Source organism: Moschus berezovskii, chromosome 11, assembly GCF_049115385.1.
Source record: "Moschus berezovskii isolate FMDL1 chromosome 11, NW_MosBer_1.0, whole genome shotgun sequence".
Lineage (NCBI taxonomy): Eukaryota > Metazoa > Chordata > Mammalia > Artiodactyla > Moschidae > Moschus > Moschus berezovskii.
Genome location: NC_142470.1, coordinates 80,222,698 through 80,248,421, shown reverse-complemented (window position 1 = coordinate 80,248,421; position 25,724 = coordinate 80,222,698). Strand labels below are relative to the sequence as shown.

Sequence of the window (25,724 nt, the reverse complement as noted above, 5' to 3'; positions counted from 1 at the left end):
TAATATGTGAACTGACTCTCTTTTCTATTGTTTTCTATTTAATTTTTTTTAATGCTGCTAGGACCCACTGCTGCCTTCACCTTCCACTAATGGGCTGCGATCTATAATTGGAAGAACACAGCCTTACAGAGCCGTACAACATGAAAGAGATGACAATAACGACACAAGTCTGGATAACACAGATAAACAAAGACATAAATTCATCAGGCTTTATTTCAGCCTGGGTGGTTTCCTTAAAATATATCTCATACATCACACCACACAAATAGAATTCCTATCACTAAAAGACAAGAGTATTTGTTATATCTATCTCTACCAAAAATGTCACTTCTTGTCCCTCTCGATTCACTTAGCTTGCTTTTAATTCTCTATATGGAATTTATCACTAATTGACATAGTATATAAACACACACACACACATGCACACACGTGCGCCCTTATCTTTTCATCTGTTTTGCTCCCTAGAATAAAGGCTTCAAGAAGGCAGGTACTTTGTCTGTCTTGTTCACTGCTCTTACTCCCAGCACATAGTACTGCACCTGCCATACAGTGTGGGTAGGAACATACTTTGCTGATCACATGAGAGCACCTCATGTGGAAGGATCCACTTGCTCCATGTCAAGTGATGGGGCTTCACTAGGACCAACATGTGAATATAAGAAGGAAAATAGATGCAAGAACAAGCATACGAGAGAAAGGGAATAAAAAGGGGGAGAGCTGCACTAATCTGCTGATCTCCCTTTCAGAGTAAGCAAGGATGAATGAGCCAGATAGGTCTGCAGGAGGAAGTGGGAGGTAAGCCTGAAAGAGATCCTGTGCTCAGTCATGTCTGACTCTACAAACCCATGGAACATAGCCTGCCAGGCTCCTCTGCCCATGGGATTTCTCCCAGCAAGGATACTGGAGTGGATTGCCATTTCTTCCTGCAGGGGATCTTCCCTTCCCAGGGATTGAACCTGTGTCTCCTGCATCAGCAGGCAGATCCTTTACCCCTGCGCCACCTGGCAAACTGCCCTGTCCCAGAGGGCTGAGTAGCAAAGGATCCCAGAGAAGAGCAGCCTGCCTGAAGCCTGGGTCTAGAGAAGGAGTGTCATAACCAGAGAAGATGTCTGCCAAGTCACAGGGATCGCAGTTCAAGGATCCTATTGGTGAAAATCTCAGAAAACAAAAACAAAAGTTTTTCAAAAACACCCCATAGAACAATGAATCCGCAACAGTAAAGGTACCACTGAGAGGACTCTATCCTCTAGAGTCTAATCTAGAAGGACTAGGCTTCTTTTCCCTATTCTCAACTCTGAGGACTCAACTTGGAGAAAATTCAGCTAGTGAATTAGAGAGGAAGAGAAAAATAACAAGAAGGGAAAAGGCAGAAAGCCTTTGCTCCTGCAAAACCCATTAGTACAGCAGTATTTCCCAGAGTGACAAGGAATTTATCTCAGGTTTGGAGCTTTGATTATTACACTAGAGAAGATATTATGATTGCTAAAATGAGACTACCCTAATGACTAAAAGGAAATGAAGAAGCTGAGATCTCTCTCTTATTTCAGGCAAGAATAAAAAGAACTCCTCCAAACATGATTATGGAGCAAGAGAGAAATTAAAAGTTTTCTTCCTGCGCTGTTTTGAGTCTATCTCACTCAATTAATCATCTACATATGATAAATATTTGTTGAATGAATGAATAAAGTAAAATAACTATTAAGAGAATAAAATATAATGAAATATTAGTATCATTCTCTGAGTGGCGAATTACAAATTATTTTTATTCTCCTTCTCACATTTTCCTGGACTTTTCAAAATTCTTCTGAGCATACTTTTTTAAAAAGGCTAGTAAACTGACAGAGAACAATATCATGCACATATTTCATAAGCATTCATACCCAGAGGAAACAGGAAAAAGGACCAAATAAACTGAGGGAATTCCCTGGCAGTCCAGTGATTAGGCCTCGGCAATTTCACTGCTGCAAGTGGCAAGGTCAAAAAAAAAAAAGAAGTATAAATTGAGATGATTTTAAATGATCATCTTCTGAATCTCACACCAAATTTTAAATTTAAAGCAGACTAAGGACAGAAAATTAAGTAGTGACCATGTTGCTAGTAATAGGGAAAACTGGTTAGCTGGATCGTTTATTGAAAACAGATACAAACACTAGATATAATACATCTTTTTAAATGCATTAGTGAGTTGGCAAAAAAAAAAATACTCTAGCAAAAAAAAAAGGAAGATGAACATAGGAACCTTGATTTCTGAAGCTTACTTTTACCTGTGGGCACTGCCGAACCAGGTGAATTTTACAGCCTCAGAGAGCTTCACAGAATTAGAGAAGAGCTTCACAGAATTTGTCTTCACAGAAGACAAAACCTGGGGTCCACCTGGGTTTTAGATGGTATTAACAAATGATTCCTCCAACAACCCTCCCACATATAAAGCTGATATCGAAAAGTGTTAAACCTGCAATACATGGGTCAAAGTATACCCTGTACCCTAACCCCAGGATATTGCAATGACAATGGACTATCTCAGACCTTGTCACAGGAGAAACCTCTGATAAGAATATGGAACCATAAGCCATCTCTTTCGTTTGCAGCTGAAATTCACACTCCTGGGTGGCCAGCAAAAAAATCAAGCTGAGAATTTAATTTAAATGATCCCAAACTGGTAGTGTCCATAGGAGCCTGACAGAAGGAAATACAAATCCTCTTTGAAGAGACTCACAATCAATCCAGGCCTCAGTGAATTCCCACAGACAAAGTTCCACGAAAATAAGGAGTTTTCAATACAAACTAACAGAACAAAAAAAGGAAACAAAGCAGAACCAGCAGTAAAAACAGACGGCAGAAATAGACTTGCAAGTATTTTAGATATTAGAATTATCACAGACTACAAAATAACAATGCTAAGTATAATTAAGGAAATAAAAGATAGGTTTAAAAATATATTTAGGAACAAGTATAATACTGTAAGATGATCAAGCAGATTTGAAAATAGTTTCTAGATATAAAAAAATAACTGAAATCAAAAATTAAACAGATGGATGTCAAGTCTCTACAAATTACATTATAGAATCAACTCCCAAGCAAAATCCCAGCATGCCCATTAGCACAAACTGAAAGGCTGATTCTGCAATTTATGTAGAAGTGCTGTGGACCTAGAATAGCCAAACAATTTTGAAAAAGAAGTATGAAATTGAAGGGCCACACCATCTAATTTCATCACTTATTAAGCTATACAAATCAGCACTAGTAGTGTTAAAGATACAAAGATTAGTGTAAAGACATATAAGTTAATTAGACAGACTCTAGAAACAGATCTACACATGTATGAGCAGCTGATTTTCAACAAAGATGCCAAAGCAATTCAGTGGGGAAAGGAGAATCTCTCAACAAAAGGTATGGCTATAATCCATAGCCATATAGAAAAAAAGAACTTCTTCGGAGAAGGCAATGGCACCCCCACTCCAGTACTCTTGCTTGGAAAATCCCATGGATGGAGGAGCCTGATGGGCTACAGTCCATGGGGTCGCTAAGAGTCAGACACAACTGAGCGACTTCACTTTCAATTTTCACTTTCATGCCCTGAAGAAGGAATTGGCAACCCACTCCAGGATTCTTGCCGGGACAATCCCAGGGATGGCAGAGACTGGTGGGCTGCCATCTATGGGGTCGCACAGAGTCGGACACGACTGAAGCGACTTACCATACATAAAAATTAAATGAATCACAGACCTAAACAAAAGTTAAAGCTATTTCTAAAACAAAACACACAGGAAAATCACAGTGACCTTAGGTTTTTTTCAAACATTACTTACATAAGACAAAAGACAAGAACCATACAAAACAAGTTGATAAATCTGGCATCATCAAAACTTAAAACGTTTGCTTTCCCAAAGACCATGTTAAAAACAAAAAGAGAGGAGACTGGAAGAAAATGTTTATAAAACATGTATTTATAGGCTCTGTACTCAGAATAAATATAAAAAAATATAAAATACTCTTAATAATAGGAAGAAAAATAATCCAATTTTTTTAACGGGAAAAAGATCTGGACAGATATTACACAAAAAAAATACATGGATGACAAATAAGTAAATAAAGATGCTCAACATCATTAATTGCTGGGGAATGTCTATTAAAACCACAATGAAATGTCACTGCACATCCACTAGGATAGCTAAATTTAAAAGACCTCCAGCCAAACCAAGTAGATTGATAAGGATATGGATAAGCTGGAAGACTGATACACTCCTGGTGGGCACGCAAAACAGTAAAAGCACCTCAGAATACATTTTGGCAGTTTCTTAGATTAAACTATACCTACTATATCACATAGCCCATACCACTCCTACTTACATACCCAACATGAATGAAAGCATTTTGTCCACACAAAGACTTGAACAAGAATGTTCATACAGTTTTATCTATAATAGCCAAATACCAGCAACAATTCAAATGTCCATCAACAAGTAAATGAACAAACTAATTATGATTTAATCGTACAATAGAATACTCAGTAACAGAAAGAACGACTGACAAATATAACATCATGGATGAACCTCAAAATAATTACACTGTATGACTATATACTATATGATTCCAATTACATACAAGTCTAAACAGTACAAACTAATCTATAGCTACATAAAGCAAATCAGAGGTTACCTGGGGGACGCAGGGTTCAGGGAAGGCAGGATGGATTACAAAGGAATATGAGGAAATTTGGGGGGTGATGCATATGTTCATTATTTTAATTGTGGTGACAGTTTCATGGGAAAACACATATGTCAGAAGCTAGGAAACTGAAAAAAATTAAATATGTGCAGTTTATTATATGTCAATTCTCTCTCAATAAAGCTGAAAAATAACAAATAGGACTTCTAGAAGTGAAAAACTACAGCTTCTAGAAATGAAAATTCAATGGCTGGGTCTGAAAGCTAAAGAAAAAGCTACTGAATTGGGGAAAAGATCTGAAGAAAGCAACCAAAAAGCAGCCCAGAGAGATAAGAAATGGAAAATGACAAGAGAGAAGTTAAAAAGCATGGAGGATACAGAGAGAAGGCTGAGCAGATGTAAACAGAACTTCAGAGGCAGAAGAGAGCAAAATAGGACAGAAGTAATATCTGAAAAATGATAGCTGAGATTTTGAAGAACCAAAAAATATCACTCTACCTATTCAAGAGGCCCAGGAAATTTTAAGTATTAATAGAACAAACAAAGAAAGCAGCATAGAATGCTACCTAATAGCAAAAAGGAACAATAAACAATTTGATATTTTATTTCTTATCAACATACATATACCCTTCTGACTGATCTGTAAATGATACTGAAAACAGAAATGCCCAGAAGAGCCCTCACTGGAAAAGACCCTGATGCTGGGAAAGATTGAGGACAGGGGGAGAAGGGGGCTACAGAGGACGAGATGATTGGACGGCATCACTGACTCAATGGACGTGAGTTTGAGCAAACTCTGGGAAATGGTGAAGGACAGGGAAACCTGGTGTGCTACAGTGCATGGGATTGCAAAGAGTCTGACACAACTAAGCAACTGAACAATAACAACTGTCTCCTCAGCTCATTACAAACACCATACTAAACATGCCTACAAATAAACACTGAAATTGTGGTCAATATGTCTGTACTGATAGGCTTCAAACTAAAGATATGTCAAAGATAGAAAACAATCCAGCTGTCAAATGACAGGAGATGCCAAAAATATAACTAAACAAGAGATTAAGGGAGGGGAAAGTGACAGATATAAGGAGGGAGGGAAAAAGGAGAAAAAGGAGGGAAGGAGAGAGTGAAGAGAAAGGGAGAGGAGCGGGGGAAGCAAAGGAGGAAATCAAGTAGCTCTGCTGTTTACAAAACCACAGAGTTGGCAAACAGAGGCCTGAGGGGAAACTGGCATCCTTCCATATTCAAAACTACCCTGAGGTTATTTCACAGCCTTCTACTTTCTATTTCCGTTATCTAAGCTTATTGAAGTTCTCTCATTAATTTTTGGTTTCTTAGAGAATAAAGCTTCAAAGCAACCATACAAGTAACTGAGAGGATAATGAGGTTTTGTGACTTCAAAACAAAAAGTCAGAAGACAGAAAAGTTTCAAGCATGATACAAAACTCATAAGCGATAAAGAAAAATAAACAGGAGAAAATAAAATATGAAATTTTACATGAAATAAAGCTCAAATTACAAACACGAAGATGGGGAAGTGACTTGAAGGATTTTCAAAACCTGTAACAAACTAATCATTAATATAAAGACAATTTACAAATCTGAACAAGATGAACAATTATGAACAAAATGAAAACTTCCAAAAGAAAAAAAAATGGACAAAGGACACAAACAAGTCACTCATACATACACAAAAAATACAGAAACAGGAAATGAATATATAAAATTATATTTGACCTCATTAATAATGATGTGCTGTTCTAAGCACATTATACTATATATATAAACTCATTTAATCTTCATGATAACTCTGTGAGATGGGTACTTTAATTATTCCATTTTATGCATGATGAAACTGAAATAAAGATATATTGATATGAGAAAATGAAAATATACGAAGTAGGGGAAAGGTTAAAACAAATACACAGAGATCAAAGTCATTTGTAAATTGCAGATTTTAGAATAGGAACACTAAGAGAAGGTGTCAATTAATAGCACTAAATTCTGTTTTCCATTTTCTGCTCCCAGGTTTAAAGGGGTCTCATATAGTGTTCATGTTAATATTCAACAATTCAAGTTAGTAAATATTTACTGAGGTGCATCTGCAAGTATAGAAAGACACAATGTGAGGGATGCAGAGACAAGTAAAAGATGGTACCATGATTTAAGAAGGTATCAATGTGGGAGAAATCAGATACAGTACATAAAAACATAAATGTTTCATAAGGAGCTAGTGATTTCTACATTTCAATAAATTTCACCATTACTACATAAAAGGAAAGTTGTTTTTGTTTTTTTTTTACAAAAGGAGAAACAGGAATTGAAAAAAAAAGAGAGAAAATAATCAAGTGTGACATTTTAAAATGAATGGGAACAAATACTCAGATACTCAAAAAATAAAGAGATATCTACTGTGGGCCAGAGAATTGATCAAGTCATTCTAGCACATACTTAAATGATACATGTAATACTGTGTAATTCCTTTTCACAAACACTTCCAACTTTAAACATGTGTGACAAACTAAGTTCCAACATGTTATAATCTATAATTTAATCCAGATTTTTTTTTCCTTTGATAATTGAGATTGAAGCTTAGGATGATTTTCTCCATAGAAGGTATAAGTGCCAGAGTTTATTTTAAGAGAAATGATTGAGACAGAAGTTGGATAGATGGGTCAGAATACTGGGGTTTAAAGTTACAAGATAAAGCATGCTGTATGTTAACCTATGGCAGGTAAATTAGGGCAAAAGTTGTTAGAAGAAATAGATAAGAAGGAACGTGCTGGTGGATGTGTCAGGAAAAGATTTTACAGGATAAATAAGTAGCTGACAGAATTATAGGAATACCAATTAGATTATCTGTTCAGGAGTATTAAAAATGACTGCCAGAGAAAGCTTGGAAACTTCAACTTAAATGTAGCTTGCAATGTCACTTCAAGGGACTGGATGAGAAAACATGGTTTCTTCATAAAGGTACGCTGAACTGGCAAAATGATAACAAAATGAAATTGAACAGCTGATTTTCCTAAAGCTCACACTGTAAATTCTGATTATGTATTTGCATCATTTGAGGATTTCAAAAGCACATAATAAAATACTAGCAAATATATTCCAAAATACATTAAGAGAATGATATACTATGACAAAGTTCACATTAGAACTGCAAAGATGGTTCAACTATAGGAAATCTACTACTTTCAGAATTCATCATATTGATCAAAAGAGAAAAGAAAACCTCTTTAGAGAAAATCATGGCAAAATTCTGAAAAAGCATTAATGTTATCTTTTATTTTTGATTTTTTAAGTACAATAAGAATCTGTATTTTTAAAACCCTCATAAATAAAGACTATTTCCTTTAAATGATTTAAAAATATATATACAAAGGCAGTAACATACTTAAGGGAAATACTAGAAGCAATTTAATAAAACTAAAGAAGGGGGAAAAATCCACTATTATTACTATTTAATAGCTTTTCAAAGATACTGCATGATACCATTAAAGAAGAGAAGAAAATAAAAAGGTTTACAACTAGAAAAAGAACTGATAAATTCAATACCTTCTGTAAATGATATGATCATATATTCTCTTGAAATCCAAGAAAATGAATTGAAAACCTAATTTTAAACAATGAAAGAATTCTGTACTATGGTGGGGGAACAAAATTAACATGAAAAAAGTGTTCCTTTATAGAGATACAAAGTAATATAGTAAAGCAATTCTTAATACAACACAAAAAGAAACGTTAAAGAAAGTTTTAATATTGAATATGGAAATAATTATAAAGAAAATTTCAAAATATTATTACTAAAAGCAAAAGAATTCCCTATTTCTTTCCATTTTCTGATCTATTTACACATTTATTGCATTTTTAGTAGGCCAGGTATTAAAGCATTCCCCACTTTAATGATGAGGGAAAGAGAAGACCAGAGAGGCAGAGTAGCCTTCCAAACATGCATAACTAGCACATGCCGACAACAGAAGACAGACCCAGATTTTTCTGGCTCCAGAGGTCACCCTCTTTCTACTACCACACACAGATGCAAGTTCAAGAAAGGGGAGACTCTCTAAGCAAATTCAGATAAAATCCAACAAGTCTTCACTATTTAATGTCTTTAATGATTTGAAGGTTCTATTTACAATCAATGTAAATGTATATAAGATATTTATGTCAAATTAATGTGAACAAGTTAAACAGAAATCAGAGAAGTTGCCAGAAAGAAACTGAATTAGCTGTCAGGTCCTAGTCTTACGTTCTCGAAAGGACTGAGTGTATGTGTGCAATTCCCACAATAGGGAAGATTCACAGGACTTCCTAGACCAACTTAACCAACATGGAGAAGGAAAAAAGCTAAGACAGACAAGTCAACCTGATCCTATCCTGAATTATGATCCCATGTCACCTACAGATTGACCCTATCCTTCTAATCCCCTGTTCAGTTCAGTTCAGTTCAGTCGCTCAGTCATGTCCGACTCTCCGCGACCCCATGAATCACAGCACGCCAGGCCTCCCTGTCCATCACCAACTCCCGGAGTTCACTCAAACTCATGTCCACAGAGTCGGTGATGCCATCCAGCCATCTCATTCTCTGTCGTCCCCTTCTCCTCCCGCCCCCAACCCTTCCCAGCATCAGAGTCTTTTCCAGTGAGTCAACTCGTCGCATGAGGTGGCCAAAGTATTGCAGTTTCAGCTTTAGCATCAGTCCTTCCAATGAACACCCAGGACTGATCTCCTTTAGAATGGACTGGTTGGATCTCCTTGCGGTACAAGGGACTCTCAAGAGTCTTCTCCAGCACCACAGTTCAAAAGCATCAATTCTTCGGCGATCAGCCTTCTTCACAGTCCAACTCTCACATCCATACATGACCACGGGAAAAACCATTGCCTTGACTAGACGGACCTTGGTTGGCAAAGTAATGTCTCTGCTTTTCAATGTCTTATCAAGGTTGGTCATAACTTTCCTTTCAAGGAGTAAGCGTCTTTTAATTTCATGGCTGCAGTCAGCATCTGCAGTGATTTTGGAGCCCAAAAAAATAAAGTCTGACACGGTTTCCACTGTTTTTCCATCTATTTCCCATGAAGTGATGGGACCAGATGCCATGATCTTTGTTTTCTGAATGTTGAGCTTCAAGCCAACCTTTTCACTCTCCTCTTTTACTTTCATCAAGAGGCTTTTGAGTTCCTCTTCACTTTCTGCCATAAGGGTGGTATCATCTGCATATCTGAGATTATTGATATTTCTCCCAGCAATCTTGATTCCAGCTTCTGCTTCTTCCCCCCTGTAGTTACCCTGAATTTGCTTTTCTAACATCTTGATTATACTCCTGACATAGAAAAGTGAAAAAAGCAGTGAAACGGTCAATCACTCAGTCAGTCCAACTCTTTGTGACCCCATGGACTATAGTCCGCCAGGCTCCTCTGTCTGTGGAATTCTCCAGGTAAGAATACTGGAGTGGATAGCCATTCCCTTCTCCAGGGGATGTTCTCAAGCCAGGGATTGAACCCAGGTCTCCTGCACTGCAGGCAGATTCTTTACCATCTGAGCCACCAGGGAAGCCCCTTGGCACAAGGAATATACTACAATACAATTCCACATACCAAGGAATACTACACTAAATAAAAGCCCCCCATCTTTTGGCCTATCAGAATGGATCCTAGCATTCTTCTTCCCGTACTGGGTTTTGTTTTTGTTTTGTTGATCCTGATCACATACTTATTAGCTGAATTACATTTTTCAAAAGGCAGTGGGAGATGGCTCTTACCTGTTTTCCCCTAGATATCATCCATTGTAACTATCTTCTCTCATAGAATTAGACTCTAGGATTTAGCATTCTACCATACTTTGGAAAAGGGAAAGATGGCTATTTGGGATTTAAAAGGAAAGTGAGGAAACAATGGTGAATGAAAGCAGAATTACTACAGATCCAGGAGCAGAACTACTACAGATCTGCTGCTGCTGCTGCTGCTGCTAAGTCACTTCAGTCGTGTCCGACTCTGATCTAGGTCCCGCTAATCCAAAGCTATTTAGAAGTCAACTGTATGCCTTAAAAGATGAAAATGTGTGATGAAGAGAGAAATGAGAGAGGAACATCAGAAAAGTTCTCAACTTTTACTACTTACCTTGGCTCTCAGTTCCGAAGACTAATGATTCACAGACATCAAATTGAAACACATACATTACCATATATAAAATATAATAACTAGCCAGTAAGAACTTGCTGTAGGACATAGGGAACTTAAATCTGGTGCTCTGTGACAATGGGATAGGAGGTAGGAAGGAGGTTCAAGAGGGATGGGACATAAGTATTTATGGCTGATCTATGTTGACACATGGCAAAAGATAATATACTGTAAAGTAATTATCCTTTAATTAAAAATAAATTTAAAACAAGAAAAACTTTTGGAGAAGAAGGCTAAGCTATCCACAGTCTATAGCTGCTGGACCTGGACACCATTCTACTTAGTCACTAGTTAGCTACAATCTTCACACAATGTACAGCCTGGAAAATCCCATGAATCCAAGCCCTAAGTTGCTGCATCTGTAAGTAGTTTCAGGATAGTGAAAGTCAAACTGCTCCAAGAGACAGACACTTTACATTGTCCCGCAAAGCTCTTAAGAATGGGAAGAGGTGATATATGAGGACAAACAGACATACATCTTAAGAGAAAGAAGAATTCATCACTGAAGAACTTCAGAAGTTCCTTTGCCTCTCGGAAAAAAAAAAAAATTCCTAACATCCTTACCAGTAAACGACATCCAGTGGTGCAAAGTAGTTTTGCATTATCAGGTCAGCAAAGTAAGCTTCTGTTTCCCGGCAGGCAGTTCCATTTCCAATCACCACTGTGCTGCAGCTTGAAGAAGAAACAGAATGAAAAAAAGGATGAGATCAAGGCATGCTTATAAATCAATCAGAAGAAAATGGACAGAATGCACAGAGTATTATATGATACTCGTATTGTCTCACATATCCAAGCAATCTCTCCACTATCTCACAAGGGCAGTGTAGACTTATGTAGAATAAAAGACACTGCCTCTGCACTTGGTATTACAGGAGGTCATGGAGAAACATGGACCATGTTTTATGGTCACAAGTCTCAAAAAGTGTCAGCTTTCTCCCCACCTAGAAGTAACCAGAGGTTAAAGCGTCTGCCTCCAATGCGGGAGACCCGGGTTCGATCCCTGGGTTGGGAAGATCCCCTGGAGAAGGAAATGGTAACCCACTCCAGTATTCTTGCCTGGAGAATCCCATGGACGGAGAAGCCTGGTAGGCTACAGTCCACGGGGTCGCAGAGAGTCGGACACGACTGAGCGACGGAACGGAACGGAACGGAAGTGAACAGTTCAGTTCAGTCGCTCAGTCAAGTCCAACTCTTTGTGACCCCATAGGCTGCAGCACACCAGGCCTTCTTGTCCATCAATAACTCCTAGAGCTTGCTCAAATTCATCTCCATCGAGTTGATGATGCGATCAACCATTGCATCCTCTGTCGTCCCCTTCTCCTCCTGCCTTCAATCTTTCCCAGCATCAGGGTCTTTTCCAATAAGTCAGTTCTTTGCATCAGGTGGCCATAATATTGGAACTTCAGCATCAGTACTTCCAATGGAATATTCAGGACTGATTTCCCTTAGGATTGACTGGTTGGATCTCCTTGCAGTCCAAGGGACTCTCAAGAGTCTTCTCCAACACTGCAGTTCAAAAGCATCAATTCTTCATCTCTCAACTTTCTTTATGGTCCAACTCTCACATCCATACATGACTACTGGAAAAACCACAGCTTTGACTCTACAAACCTTTGTTGGCAAAGTAATGTCTCTGCTTTTTAATATGCTATCTAGATTGGTCACAGCTTTTCTTCCAAGAAGCAACTGTCTTTTATTTTCACACCTGCAATTACCATCTGCAGTGATTTTGGAGCCCAAGAAAAATAAAGTCTCTGTTTCCATTGCTTCCCCATCTATTTTCCATGAAGTGATGGGACCAGATCCTATGATCTTAGTTTTTTGAATGTTGAGTTTTAAGCCAGCTTTTTCACTCTCCTCTTTGGCTTTCATCAAGAGGCTCTTTAGTTACTCTTCACATTCTGCCACAAGGGTGGTGTCCTTTGCATATCTGAGGTTATTGATATTTCTCTCAGAAATCTTGATTCCTGCTTGTGCTTCATCCAGCCTGGCATTTCACATGATGTACTCTACATACAAATTAAATAAGCAGGTAACAATACACAGCTTTGACGTACTCCTTTCCCAATCTGGAACCAGTCTGTTGTCCTCATCTGGTTCTAAACTGTTGCTTCTTGACCTGAATACAGACTTCTCAGGAGGCAGATCAGGTGGTCTGATATTCCTATCTCTCTAAGAATTTTTCACAGTTTGTTATGATCCACACAATCAAAGGTTTTAGCATAGTCAATGAAGCAGATGTACTTCTGGAATTCTCTTGCTTTTTCTATGATCCAGTAGATGTTGGCAACTTGATCTCTGGCTCCTCTGCCTTTTCTAAAGCCAGCTTGAACATCTGGAAGTTCTCGATTCACGTACTGTTGAAGCCTGGCTTGGAGAATTTTGAGCATTACTTGGCTAGCGTGTGAGATGAGTGCAATCTGCAGTACTCTGAACATTCTTTAGCATTGCCTTTCTTTGGAATTGGAATGAAAACTGAGTGTGGCCAATGCTGAGTGTGGCCACTGCTGAGTTTTCCAAATTTGCTGGCATATTGAGTGCAGCACTTCCACAGCATCATCTTTTAGGATTTGGAATAGCTCAGCTGGAATTCCATCATTTCCACTAGCTTTGCTCGTAGTGATTCTTTCTAAGGCCCACTTGACTTTACACTCCAGGATGTCTGGCTCCAGGTGAGTGATCACACCATCAGGGTTATCTGAGTCATTAAGATTTTTTTTTGTATAGTTATTCTGTGTATTTTTGCCACCTCTTGCTAATATTTTTTGCTTCTGATAGGTCCATAACGTTTCTATCCTTTATTGTGCCCATCTTTCCATAAAATGTAATTGAAATGTAACTGAATAAGAGAACATTCTAAGCCATAATAAAGAACTATGACTGAATTATATTGTATGTTTTCAAGTAATTTCTGAATCTTCCAACAACTGCCAAATCCATTCCTCAGATCTATGAAATAAAGAGAGGGAGGGAGAGAAGGAAGAAAGGGGAGGAGGAAGAAAGAGAAAGACCAAACTGAAGAATTAAATGGTGACTTTTGCTCATATTACCAACTTTGTTTAGTGAAGGCCGCAGAAAAGGGGGCAGCATTCCTCCAGTCTCCAAATAGCAGAGTTCTACAGCAATTTGCCCAGCATGGTTTTACACAGCTCCTTTTCTCACACCAAGGCACTTCCCTTAATACCCCCCTCCAAATTAGGAACTTCAAAGGTTATCTCTGATTGGCTGAGCCACTAAAGTACTCAAAAGGTTACTTATTTTCATACTTGAAATTCAGCAAAAGTCTCTTTATTTTCTCTGCCTCTCGGAAGCCTTGTCCACAATGCAAGTATACCACGTCAGTATGAAGTATCTGACCTTAGGAAAAAATAAAAGGAATAAGCCATTTTGTAAGAAATTAGAAAACATAAAACACCACTGATTTGATTAAGCAACTTAAAACTGAAAAGCAAACTGGTTTATCATTTTTTGAAATGCAGTCTGAATCCTTCTTTATATATATATATTTAATTTATTTATTTTTAATTGGAAGATAATTGCTTCACAATATTATGTTGGTTTCTGCCATACATCAACTTGAATCAGCCATAGGGATACATACGTCCCCTCCCACTTGAACCTTCCCTTCACCTCCCACCCAAACCCACCCCTCTAAGTTGTCCCAGAGCACCAGTCTGAGCTCCCTGCGTCATACAGCAAACTTCCACTGACTATCTGTTTTACATATGGTATATTTGATTCCATGCTACTGTCTCAATATTCTTTAATCAGATACTGCCATAAGGACTCTGAAATTTTGTTACTTTCAGAGTTACTAGGACTCTATATTGCTACACAAAATCATTACTAACTAGATAATGTGCCATGATATCTAAAAGAGAAATGATTTTTAATAACACTTAACATTAAAAATAGTAAAAGCTAACATTTACTGAAAAGTTATTATATATCAGAGTGTTATAACACTATTCCATTTCTTCCTTTGGGTTATAGATATGTAAATTTCTTGATTTTGTGTAAATTTTTTAGCTATGTACTTGTGAACTGTGACCTTTTCTGTACTAAACAATATTTCAGTCAGAAATACATTTTAAAATATGAGGGTAACTACCTAAAGAATACAAGTGATGAGCTAAATGACCAACTTAGGAAGTTAGGAAAAGGACAGTAAAATAATCTCAAAGTGTAAGGAAGAAAATGATAAAAGTTTAAAAAACAGAAATAAATGAAACACAAAAAAAGAAAACTCATATAAGAGAAGATCAATGAGGTGTAAAATTAAAAATCATGTTAAGAAAAATACATAAATTGAGCAATACCAATCAAGAAAAATGACATAAATAAATTGTATTAGAAATTAATTTAGAAGATGTAGAGAGATTACTATAAAAACTTTATGTTACTTTAGATTAGAATAAATTCTGGAAAACTCTTAAAACAGACTGAAAACATATACGTGTATATACATGTATGTATGTGTGCATAAAATTTTAAAAAGAACTATTCTATAAATAATACAAATACAGTAAAGGATAAACGTCATATGAGAGCTCAACAAATGCAGGAAAAAACACTGACAAAATACACTATCCATTTATTAATACTATAAAAATGCATAACATAAAAAATTAACAACTGGGACAGCAAAATAAAAAACCCATGAATATATTTATTAAAAAATGTATCCCCACAAAACCCAAAAGATGGGCAGGTGGGAACAATGAACCAACAACTACCAAGGCCAACGTGTATCACTATTTCTATCAGACGAGGCAGAGAGAAACAATGGAGAATCTCGTGGACCTGAGATGGGAAAAAGCCTCAAAATATCAGAAGGTACTTCCCTGGAAACCAAAACTGGTTCATTTGACACCAGGAAGTAAAACTGGAAAAGACTTTTGCATACTCTAATTTATAGGTCAGTATAAACGTTGCACAGTAAGTTCAGAAAGGACTGGAAAACCCTGATCTCTGAACCCTTGAAACTAACCCATAGGATATTCAATACAAAACGTCACAGTGAGAAAAAAACTGTTGAGAATCGTATCCACACTGGGATTCCCTAGTGGCTCAGGTAAAGAATCTGCCTGCAATGCAGGAGACCTGGGTTCAACCCCTGAGTTGGGAAGATCCTCTAGAGGAAGGAATAGCAACCCAGTCCAGTATTCTTGCCTGGAGAATCCCCCTGGACAGAGAAGCCTGGTGGGCTACAGTCCTTGGGGTCGCAAAGAGTGGGACATGACTGAGTGACTAAGCACACAGCAAGGACAGTATGGGCAAAGGGGGCAAAAAGGTCTAGATAAAAGGGAAGAAAGCAAATTTCAACAAGTATAAGGCTATCTCTCTTTCCAAATAGATATAAAAGTTTTCCTTCTGAATAATTTGGAAAAAGTAGAAATGACAGTTCTAGAGATATACAGCTACCCTAACCCAGCCTTCCATCCTAAAAGTTGAGGAAAACTCATTTTATGTAAAATTAAGCAACAGAAAAGCATCATAGTCAAATTTCACATAGAATGATTATTTCTCAATTCAGGAAGCAAAAAAAATTAGTAGGATATCCTTACAGAAAGATGTGCCCCCAGAGAAAAACTGAAACCTAATATATAAAAACAAACAAACAAACAAACAAGATTATAGGAAATGAGAATAAAATCATAACTAGAAAATGTCAGAAATAAGATGAAAGAACAGTAATGAATTAAATGTGAAAGAAAAAGTTATTCCAGAAATGGAAAACTTAAACCAAAAGAAACATAAGAAAAATGTAAATAATCAAAAAAAATAAAAGGTGAAGAAGTTCACCATAGAACTATAACCCATTTTTCATAAGTATCAAATCGAATTCAAAAACTTAAAAACATAGTACCTTAAATAACTCAATGGATGGATTAAATAGCGCATTAGGCGTAACAGATTAAAGGATTAATTATAAAGACAGTCAATGGAAAATAAAAGAATTGGAAATAGAAGAAATTGAATGATCTAAAATACACGTAATTAGAATTCCAGAAAAAAGATTCAAGAAGTTCTACAAACCTCAAGCACAACTCATGTTCTCCTCCCCTCAAAACAAACAATACACATACACAAAGAACTAATAAGAATGTAAGAAAACTTTTGAAAACCAAAAAGAAAAAATTTTATCAGTTAGAGAAAAACATTATTACCTTCAAAGAAACAATAATAAGATTTTTGGCTGACTTCTAAACAGAAACTATAGTAGTCAAAAAAGACATCTTTGTATTACTGAAAATAACTGCCAATCTTGAATTCTACACCCAGCAAAATATTTTTCAAATCTGAAGGCAAATCAGAAACTTTCAGTCAAGAAAAAAAAAATTCAGACAAATTTTCACTACCTGATCCGCATTAAAAAGTAACAGGCCAGAGTTTTGGGAAGAAAGAAAATGATCTCAAATGTACACAGAAATGGAGAAAGAAATGAAGATAATAGAAAAGGCAAATAAATGAGTAAACAGGAAAAAAAATACTGACGGGACAAAACAATAAAAATGTTTTATGGTATTTAAAATATATACAGTATTAAAATGCATCATACATAAATGCATCACAACAAATAGAAGTTGATGGGGGATAAAAAAAGTTATTAACGTCTGAACCCAGTTAATCCTCAATATCTCCACTGTGTCCCAGGGAAGGGAATAAAAGTTGAGTGTTTAGGTCAACAAATAGGACAAATAGGAAGTATGATTCTGATTCCCATATCGCTTTTTGTAAGTAAACCATCTTCTATTCCTTGAAAATTAAGATTATTTCCACATTCTCATGAAATACATGAAGTAAAATTTATGACCAACCAACTTCTATACCAAAATTGAAAGATGTGCTTACTAGTTGGAGAAATTACAGCTAATTTGCAACCGTGTTTAAATCCGGGATCCACTCCCATCAAGGTACGCCCTGGGACAGGGCTTGTTAAAAGGAGCTGACGAAGATTTCGTCCAAACATCATTACTGACTCCTTCTCTGCATCTGATGTTAGTTTGGCTCTTTAGAAACAGAAAAGGAGAAGAAAAAAGATATTCAGTTTTTCGTTCATTCAAATTTTCTTCCAGAAAAAGAACACAATTTATTTTGTACAATTATTCCTCATTAGTGCATTCATTATAACAAAATAACTTAAGAGGAAAAAAAAATCACATACAAAATTGCACTGAGTCTCTTTTTGCTAATTTCAGTAATACCTGTACCACAAACAATTTTGTGGCATCAAACCTGCAGTTTGTCATACTGCCCTTCCTCTCTATCTGCTCTCCCTCATAGAAGTAATCTACATGTACACAGATATTTATCTGTGTGTATGATAGAGACAGTATATCAAGATTTGAACATCACATAGAATGTCAAATTGAAGTTTATCAGCTGATTAAAAATATAAACATATGATTAGTGATAAATTATTGAATCCAAGTAGTGTCCTCCATCAATACTTAGTTTTACACCCTTCACCTAAGTATCTCTTAATGCCATCTTCTCCTTCTATTCCATCCCCCTTTGGCATTCTCATAGTGATGTGACATGATCACAGATACTAATATCAGTCCAGAACCATACCTCATATAAATAACTCTCCAATTTTACCCAGAGAAGCTTTTAAAAGTCTAACTTTAAAACTTTTTCTAGGATAAAAACATATATGTCTGTATTGGACTTAAGGGCTTCCCCGGTGGCTCAGCAGTAAAGCAGCCGCCTGCAATGCAGGAGATCCAGGTTGGATCCCTGGGTCGAGAAGATCCCCTGGAGGAGGGCATGGCAACCCACCCCAGTAGTCTTGCCTGGAGAATCCCATGGACAGAGGGCGGGCTACAGTCAATAGCATCACAAAGAGTCAAAGACGACTGAAGTTGAAGCAACGGAGCGCATTGGACTTAAAGAGGCATTTGGAAACCAAGTTTTACATCATTCATCTACTTAACAAAAGTTCTTAATGTATTATCTCCTGAAATTCAAAAAGAATCTATAAAAAGTATCTCTTCTCTATTAGACAAGGTTTAAAAAAAAATGTGCACACCAATGGCCACAAAAACAAAAGCAATTCGGAGCACAGGTCAGTGTTGAGATAGAATTGTCTACATATCTAAAGGCATACATAGCTAACTAAAGCTAACAAACATTTGTTTTTTGGGCTTAATTCCGTTTTTTAAGGATTTTCTCTCATTTTGTTTAATATTTCAACATCATTCTCCCTGTTTTCAGCCAAGCAACATGCAAATATCATTACAAGTATTTCTAAATCTTCACTTTTTATTTATTGAGTGAGCATTTGTATTCAGTCTTACATAAGGTACTGTGATCAGTGTGAGAGATACAAAACTGAAAAAAAAAACAAAAAAAACCCTGCCCTGGAGATCACTGTCGAGTGAAAGAAACAGAAAAATTAAACAGATGAGTACAATATACATTACAGGGATGGCTAAATTAGGAGAACTTTCTAAAAGAAATGTCTTCTCAGGTGAATCAAGAAGGATAAGTAATGTTAAGCAAACAAAGGTAGGAAGAGTGGCTGAAGAACACAGGAGAAAATATGGGCAATAGAAGCAGCATATATAAAAAGTTCATGGCTCATTTATAGAAAAAGCAAGTAATATCATACAAAAGAGTAAAAAGAAATATCAAGACAAAGGGCTGCAGAGGAAAGGTTCTTCTAAAGAGTTTGGACTTCATTCTGGAGACAAAGAAGATCCACTGAAGGATTTTAAGTTAGAAGAGTGTGAAATAATCAGATGGGAATTTTAGGACAGCAATGTGAAATATGTATTAGGAAATTCAAGACAGAGATCATCTATGACCCTAGTACAGTTATTCAGATAAGAAATAATGACATCCTGCACTAACCACGGGTACATTTTCTCCTAGTAAAGATGGAGATAAAGAGGAGGCAAATCAAGATACAATAAAAGATAGTATAGAAGACAACACTTGATAATACTGATCATGTAGTCTTGATGACAGAGGCATGAGTAAAAAACGAAACATGGATAAATGATCATGAAGTCAGGGAAACAAAACTGTAGAAGCAGACTATGAATCTTAGTCAACTGAGTAAAGTAGCTGCAAAATAATATAGTCTATATGATCTCTTTTAATATGCACATATGAATGGAGAAGAAGTCTGGCAAACTAAGTAGTGGAACTACGTGATTTTTTTTTTCCTTTGTATTTCACTGATTACTTCAATTTTTCTACGTTTGGACAAATTTCTTTATAATTAGAGAATTAAAGTAATTTTCTTTAAGAAATAAATCTTAAGGGGTTTTCCCTCTCAACTGCTGTTAAAGTAATTACAAGTATTTCTACCAAGTGACACATCTGTAGACAATGTCTGCAAACCAACTTATGGACTGGAATTAAGATATATATTTTTTAACTACAGGCATTTTAGAAAAAGAGAAGGGAAGTGCTCTCGCTTGCCACTGCTAATGAAAGTCAGAGAAGAATTATACATTAAATATCCCACACCAAACTGAATATATTAAATCTCAATGAGATTATTCCACAGGCAATAAAAATACATCAAATATATACAAAAATGTCAAAAGCACCACTGGACGTTATATGCAAATAAGAAAATGATAAATACATAGCAAAAAGGCAATTAAAATTTTAGTAAGATAATTTTCTTTTTTTTTTCCTTCATTAAGAACAAAAGTCCTTTTTAAAAACATTATATCCCAGCACTCAAAAGCAAGTTATGTTACTTCACAGACTTGAAATGAGGTAGGGTTCCAAAAGAAACAATATTTTCAAGGGATGTCTGGGCTAAAAAGGATGAATCAAGACAATGAACGACCGTGATAAAAAGAAGTTGGACAGAAAGGAGCTATGTCCTTTATAAAAGTATCTGCTCTAATGCCTCCAAAGTCAACGGTCAAGTCCAGAAAAGGAAAAAGAGACAAACACAAAGGCTGCTATAAATTCTAGTGAGGCTGAAGAGATGGCTACAAATTTATAGTTTCTGGTGACTCTTGCTAAAACCTTTAAATAAGTCAGAATAAAGAAAATCTATAGTACAAAGGAAAGACTATATGAAGGCATGGCTGGTGTCTAAAGGCTAACTACCAAGATAAAGGTTAGAGAGAGACAGAAGAGAGTTTTTACCTCCCAACATTTCTGTCCATCTCCTCCCCTACAAATAATTCAGTACCTCACCTCTTTTGCAGTTCTTTGTAAACATTAGTTCTTCCGCTAGTCCATTTAGATGGTCACTTTAACAGTCTCGTAATATTTGCTCATCACTGCTGATAATTATTCCTCCGAACAACTCCCATTTGGAGTTTAAAACATATATATTAGCTTTCTCTCACAGTAACATATTCATCACGCACTCTACTGATTTCCTTATGCCTTTTTTGGCTCTCTTACCTCTGAAACTGCTGCCAACTAACTTCTCTATTAACTGCTTAGTTTGTTTCTCCCAAGCCAAATCTCTCATCAATAAAACCATTTGTTTGGCTTGGTTGTCAAATTGAAAGACTGGTATTGCAGAACTGGAAGGGGTATACATTAAGTGGTCAAGATTTGAAAAGTATACTGTAATTAAGAGCTATGTTTTGTGATCTATGCATGTGAATGCCTCTACAGATTGAAATCTAGGCTTAAATTTAAGACTCTGTGATTCTGACTCAGTTCTCTGGCTTGGTTAATGGATCAACAAATATTTACTGCACGCTTTAATGGGCCTATTACCATACATAAAAGTAAACAGTACACAAAGTTAAATAACACAAGATGCATACCTGAACTCTCTACAAAGGAGAGGATAAATAAGGCGTTTAAAGGAATCATCCAGTGAGTTGTATAAGATCTTCATTAACTCTGGCCTTGCAAAGCCACGTGGTCTCCACCTGCAAAAAAGAAAAGCCTATACTAACACTGATGTAGCAAGAATAAGACCATAAAAGGGCTCCTGGAAGAGGAGAGGGGAAGTCGAAAAGAAAAGCGGGGGAAGAAACTTTACTGAAGCCCAAGTAACATAATCTGTGAGGAGAGGCTGTGATGTCTGAAAATTATTACTGTAACATCTGGAGTTCTTATTTTTAAAAACCTGGTAACCATGGTCACACATAAAACTTAAGGGAGGAAAAACCTATTCTGGGGAGAGTCCCCAAGGCATTATTAATAATGGCCAAAATTTTTAAGCTGTAAGAAAGTCACAAAAATTACTGAAGCACTGCTATAGACTGAATTATGTCCCTAAAATTAATATGTTGAAGCCCTAACCCCTAAGTAGGATGGAGATGGGGCTGTTGGGAGATAATTAGGTTTAGATGAGGTCATGAAGGCAGGGTCTCCATGATGGGATTAGTGCCCACATAAGAAGAAACATCAGATACCTGCCTCTCCGCAATGCCAGGTGAGGACTAATGAGAAGGCAACTGTCTGCAAGCCACAAAGAGGGTTCCCATCAAAATCCAAGTCAGCCTGACCTTGATCTTTGACTTCCAGCTTCCAGAACTGGGAGAAAATTTCTGTTGTTTAAGCCACCCAGTCTATGATATTTTGTTATGGCAGCTGAAGCTAAGATAAGTACTGTATCCTTCTTTTACTATTTCTTAATCTCTTCCTGAGAGTTAAAATAGATTGAGTAACGGAGAAACTCTGTTTTATTCATTGCTTCTTGTCATTCTTGAGTAGAGCTCACTCTATTCCTGAGGCTGTACTGCTCTACTAGGCAGTATATCTGCATACATACTGATAAATATAAATACCAGAAAACCCATCATTAGTAGAAATCTGAGAAAGATTAGTAAGAGAAAAACACAAGCTAAAAAGGACAAACAAATTCAGCCCTACCTCTTCTGTGTACTCTACAACTACAGCATTTCTGCCTGCGTCCTTCAACAGCTCTTGAATAGAAAAATACTAATATTTTATCAATCGTTTTTAATAAACCATTTATATACTTTAGGGACACTGTCATCTCCCTTACTTATCTCAGCTAGGAAATTAACTAAATTTCAGTGAACAAATACTTAAGCATTTATAATATGATACAAGAGCTTCCCTAGTGGCTCTGCAGTAAAGAATCCGCCTGCAATGCAGGAGACCTGGGTTTGATCCCTGGGTTGGGAAGATCCCTTAGAGAAAGGAATGGCAACCCACCCCAGCATTCTTGCCTGGAACATTCCATGGACAGAGGACTCTGGCAGGCAACAGTCCATGGGGTCACAAACAGACACAACTGAGTGTGCACACAGACACACACACACACAAACACGAAAGGCTACATAACAACTAACTGAATCCCTTCCATAGAAGGCTATCACTTGAGTAGAATACAGTTTTGCTTTTTAATTTGAATGAATGTGATTTTACGTAGAACATATATCCTTCCTTCCATCCAAACCCTGTTTCTCCCTGCTGTCACCTAATTCCTGATGGCATGAGAAGTAGGGAAAACTAAGATGTTATTATTTTTATATTCTGTTGCTGTTATAGGCATACCTCAGAGATACTGTCGATTAGGTAGGTTCCAGACCACCACAATAAAGTATCACAATTGAGTGAGTCACATGACATTTTTGGTTTCCCAGAGCATATATAAGAGTAATGTTTATACTATACTGTAGTCTTTTAAGTGTGTAATACTGTTATGATGATGATTCTTCCTCTAACTCAAGAGTTAAACATCTCTGAATAAATACTAAGAAGGGCAGCACTTTAAATCCCACAATACAAAAGACATACTATATCAGATGTGTACAATGAAGCACACAGATTAAGACAGAGGTCACAAACCTCAAATACCTACATGGGTTAAGAAAGTACTGTAAAACTGGGGCTCTGTAACAACCTAGAGGGCTAGGCAGGGCTGGGAGGTGGGAGGGAGGTTCAAGAGAGAAGGGACATATGTACACCTATAGCTAATTCATGCTGCTGTGTGGCAGAAGTCAAACCAATATTGTAAAGCAATCATCCTTCAATTAAAAACAAAGAAATTAAAATTTAAAAAAAATTTTTTTAAAGTAGTAAAAACAAATGAAAAAGACCCAGGACTTACATGTGTGTTTTTGACAGAGACATGCTTTGCTAACCCCTTTAGACAAAGAAATATACTCCACTTTGGCAAAGAAATACACTCACCCCGATTTTGTATCTATAGATAAAGGTAGGCTCTCTCCATCTAGCTTTCATTTTCCCATATTTAAAAGAGAAATGGATATAGAGGATAGTTCCCTTTAAATCTACTACATGAAATCTACTACCGAACCACTTTAGTGTAGCATTTTCTCAAAGTAATATGACAAACATTTGGGGACAGAATGATTTACTTTATAAAACTATCCCATGCACTGACACTAAAAGCTAATTTTTAAAAATGAAAAAGGCTAGTGGCTAGTCATTCATTCATTATTCATGTGATATCTGATAAAATTTTGTCTCAACTATCCTTAATGAACAAAAGACTTCAGATATACTATACATAGTATGTTTCTGTGAATTCATCTTTTTCAAGAAAGAAAAAAATGCTCTTTATAAAAGATCTATATGATACAGATTAAACTGAAAGTCCTTCTTCCCAGAAATAGCCATTATTAATAATTCTTACATACTTCCCAGATAGTTCCTATTTCAACACACACATTTTATAAAAATGTAAAAAAGATGCTATATTTGTTGTTTATTTTTTAACACAACGGACATCTTTCCATATAGATCTCGATAAAGCATTTTAAAAATAAAAGAAAGAAAATTCTGTAAAAACCTATAAACAGACCTGTTTTGTATGCACCACCTGCAGAACTCTATCTTTACTTCATCAGGAATGTTAACCTTGACAGTCAGGATCTTCAAATTTTCCCCACGGTTAATTGCCAGAATCTGAGTGCAAACACACAGAGCAAAAATGATGATCCACAAAATACATAAATGATCAATTTAATCAGTCAACACTTGTGAAACAAATTGGGTGGTTACCCAGGTTAGAGTTCTATCAGTTGTGCATTCATTTATTTACCAAGAATGTATTCAAAAATACTCATTTTTTAATACTTTTTTCCAAAATAAAATAGAGGTACAAAGTCTATAATAGTCACAGGAAGAGACTTCGGTGATCTAAAATCTCATTTCAGATTCTACTAATTGAAAGTTTTTGATCACCTAGAGTTCCAAAATTACTGTAGATGGTGACTGCAGCCATGAAATTAAAAGATGCTTGCTCCTTGGAAGAAAAGCTATGACCAACCTAGACAGCATATTAAAAAGCAGAGACATTACTCTGCCAACAAAGAAAGCTCTGTCTAGTCGAAGCTTTGGTTTTTTAAGTAGTCACGGATGGATGTGAGAGTTGGACTATAAAGAAAGCTGAGTGCCAAAGAATTGATGCTTTTGAACTGTGGTGTTAGAGAAGACTCTTCAGAGTCCCTTGGACTACAAGGAGATCACACCAGTCCACCCTAAAGGAGATCAGTCCTAAATTAAAGGAGATCAGTCCTGAATATTCATTGGAAGGACTGATGCTGAAGCTGAAACTCCAATACCTTGGCCACCTGATGCACAGAACTGACTCACTGGAAGAGACCTTGACACTGGGAAAGATTCAAAGTGGGAGGAGAAGGGGACGACAGAGGATGAGATAGTTGGATGGCATCACTGACTTAATGGACATGAGTTTGAGTAAGCTCCGGGAGTTGATGATGGACAGGGAAACCTGGCGTGCTGCAGTCCATGGGGTCGCAGAGTAGGACATGACTGAACAACTGAACTGAACTGAACTGAGAGCAGAAGTTCCCAACCTCTGGTATCTACTGCCTGATGATCTGCGGTAGAGCTGATGTAACAATAATAGAAATAAAGTACACAATAAATAGAAATAATAGAAACAAAGCACACTATAAATGTAAACAGCTTAA

The 25,724-nt window shown here is 36.6% G+C and overlaps 1 protein-coding gene across 3 annotated transcripts in view; it reads right to left on the bottom strand.

Moving 5' to 3' along the window:
* SRBD1 (S1 RNA binding domain 1) overlaps window positions 1-25,724 on the bottom strand; it is a 253,401-nt gene that overhangs the window by 165,658 nt on the left and 62,019 nt on the right. For 2 of the 3 annotated variants that reach the window (XM_055400672.2, XM_055400673.2), the window contains exons 10-14: window positions 24,590-24,693; window positions 21,609-21,716; window positions 17,704-17,861; window positions 14,115-14,205; window positions 11,413-11,520 (exon numbers count right to left, since the gene is read on the bottom strand). In XM_055400672.2, coding sequence (XP_055256647.2) covers window positions 11,413-11,520; window positions 14,115-14,205; window positions 17,704-17,861; window positions 21,609-21,716; window positions 24,590-24,693 — 569 coding nt within the window. Of the gene's footprint in view, window positions 1-8,303; window positions 9,993-11,412; window positions 11,521-14,114; window positions 14,206-17,703; window positions 17,862-21,608; window positions 21,717-24,589; window positions 24,694-25,724 lie in introns of those variants that run through there. The other variant, XM_088841507.1, reaches the window with a different exon arrangement.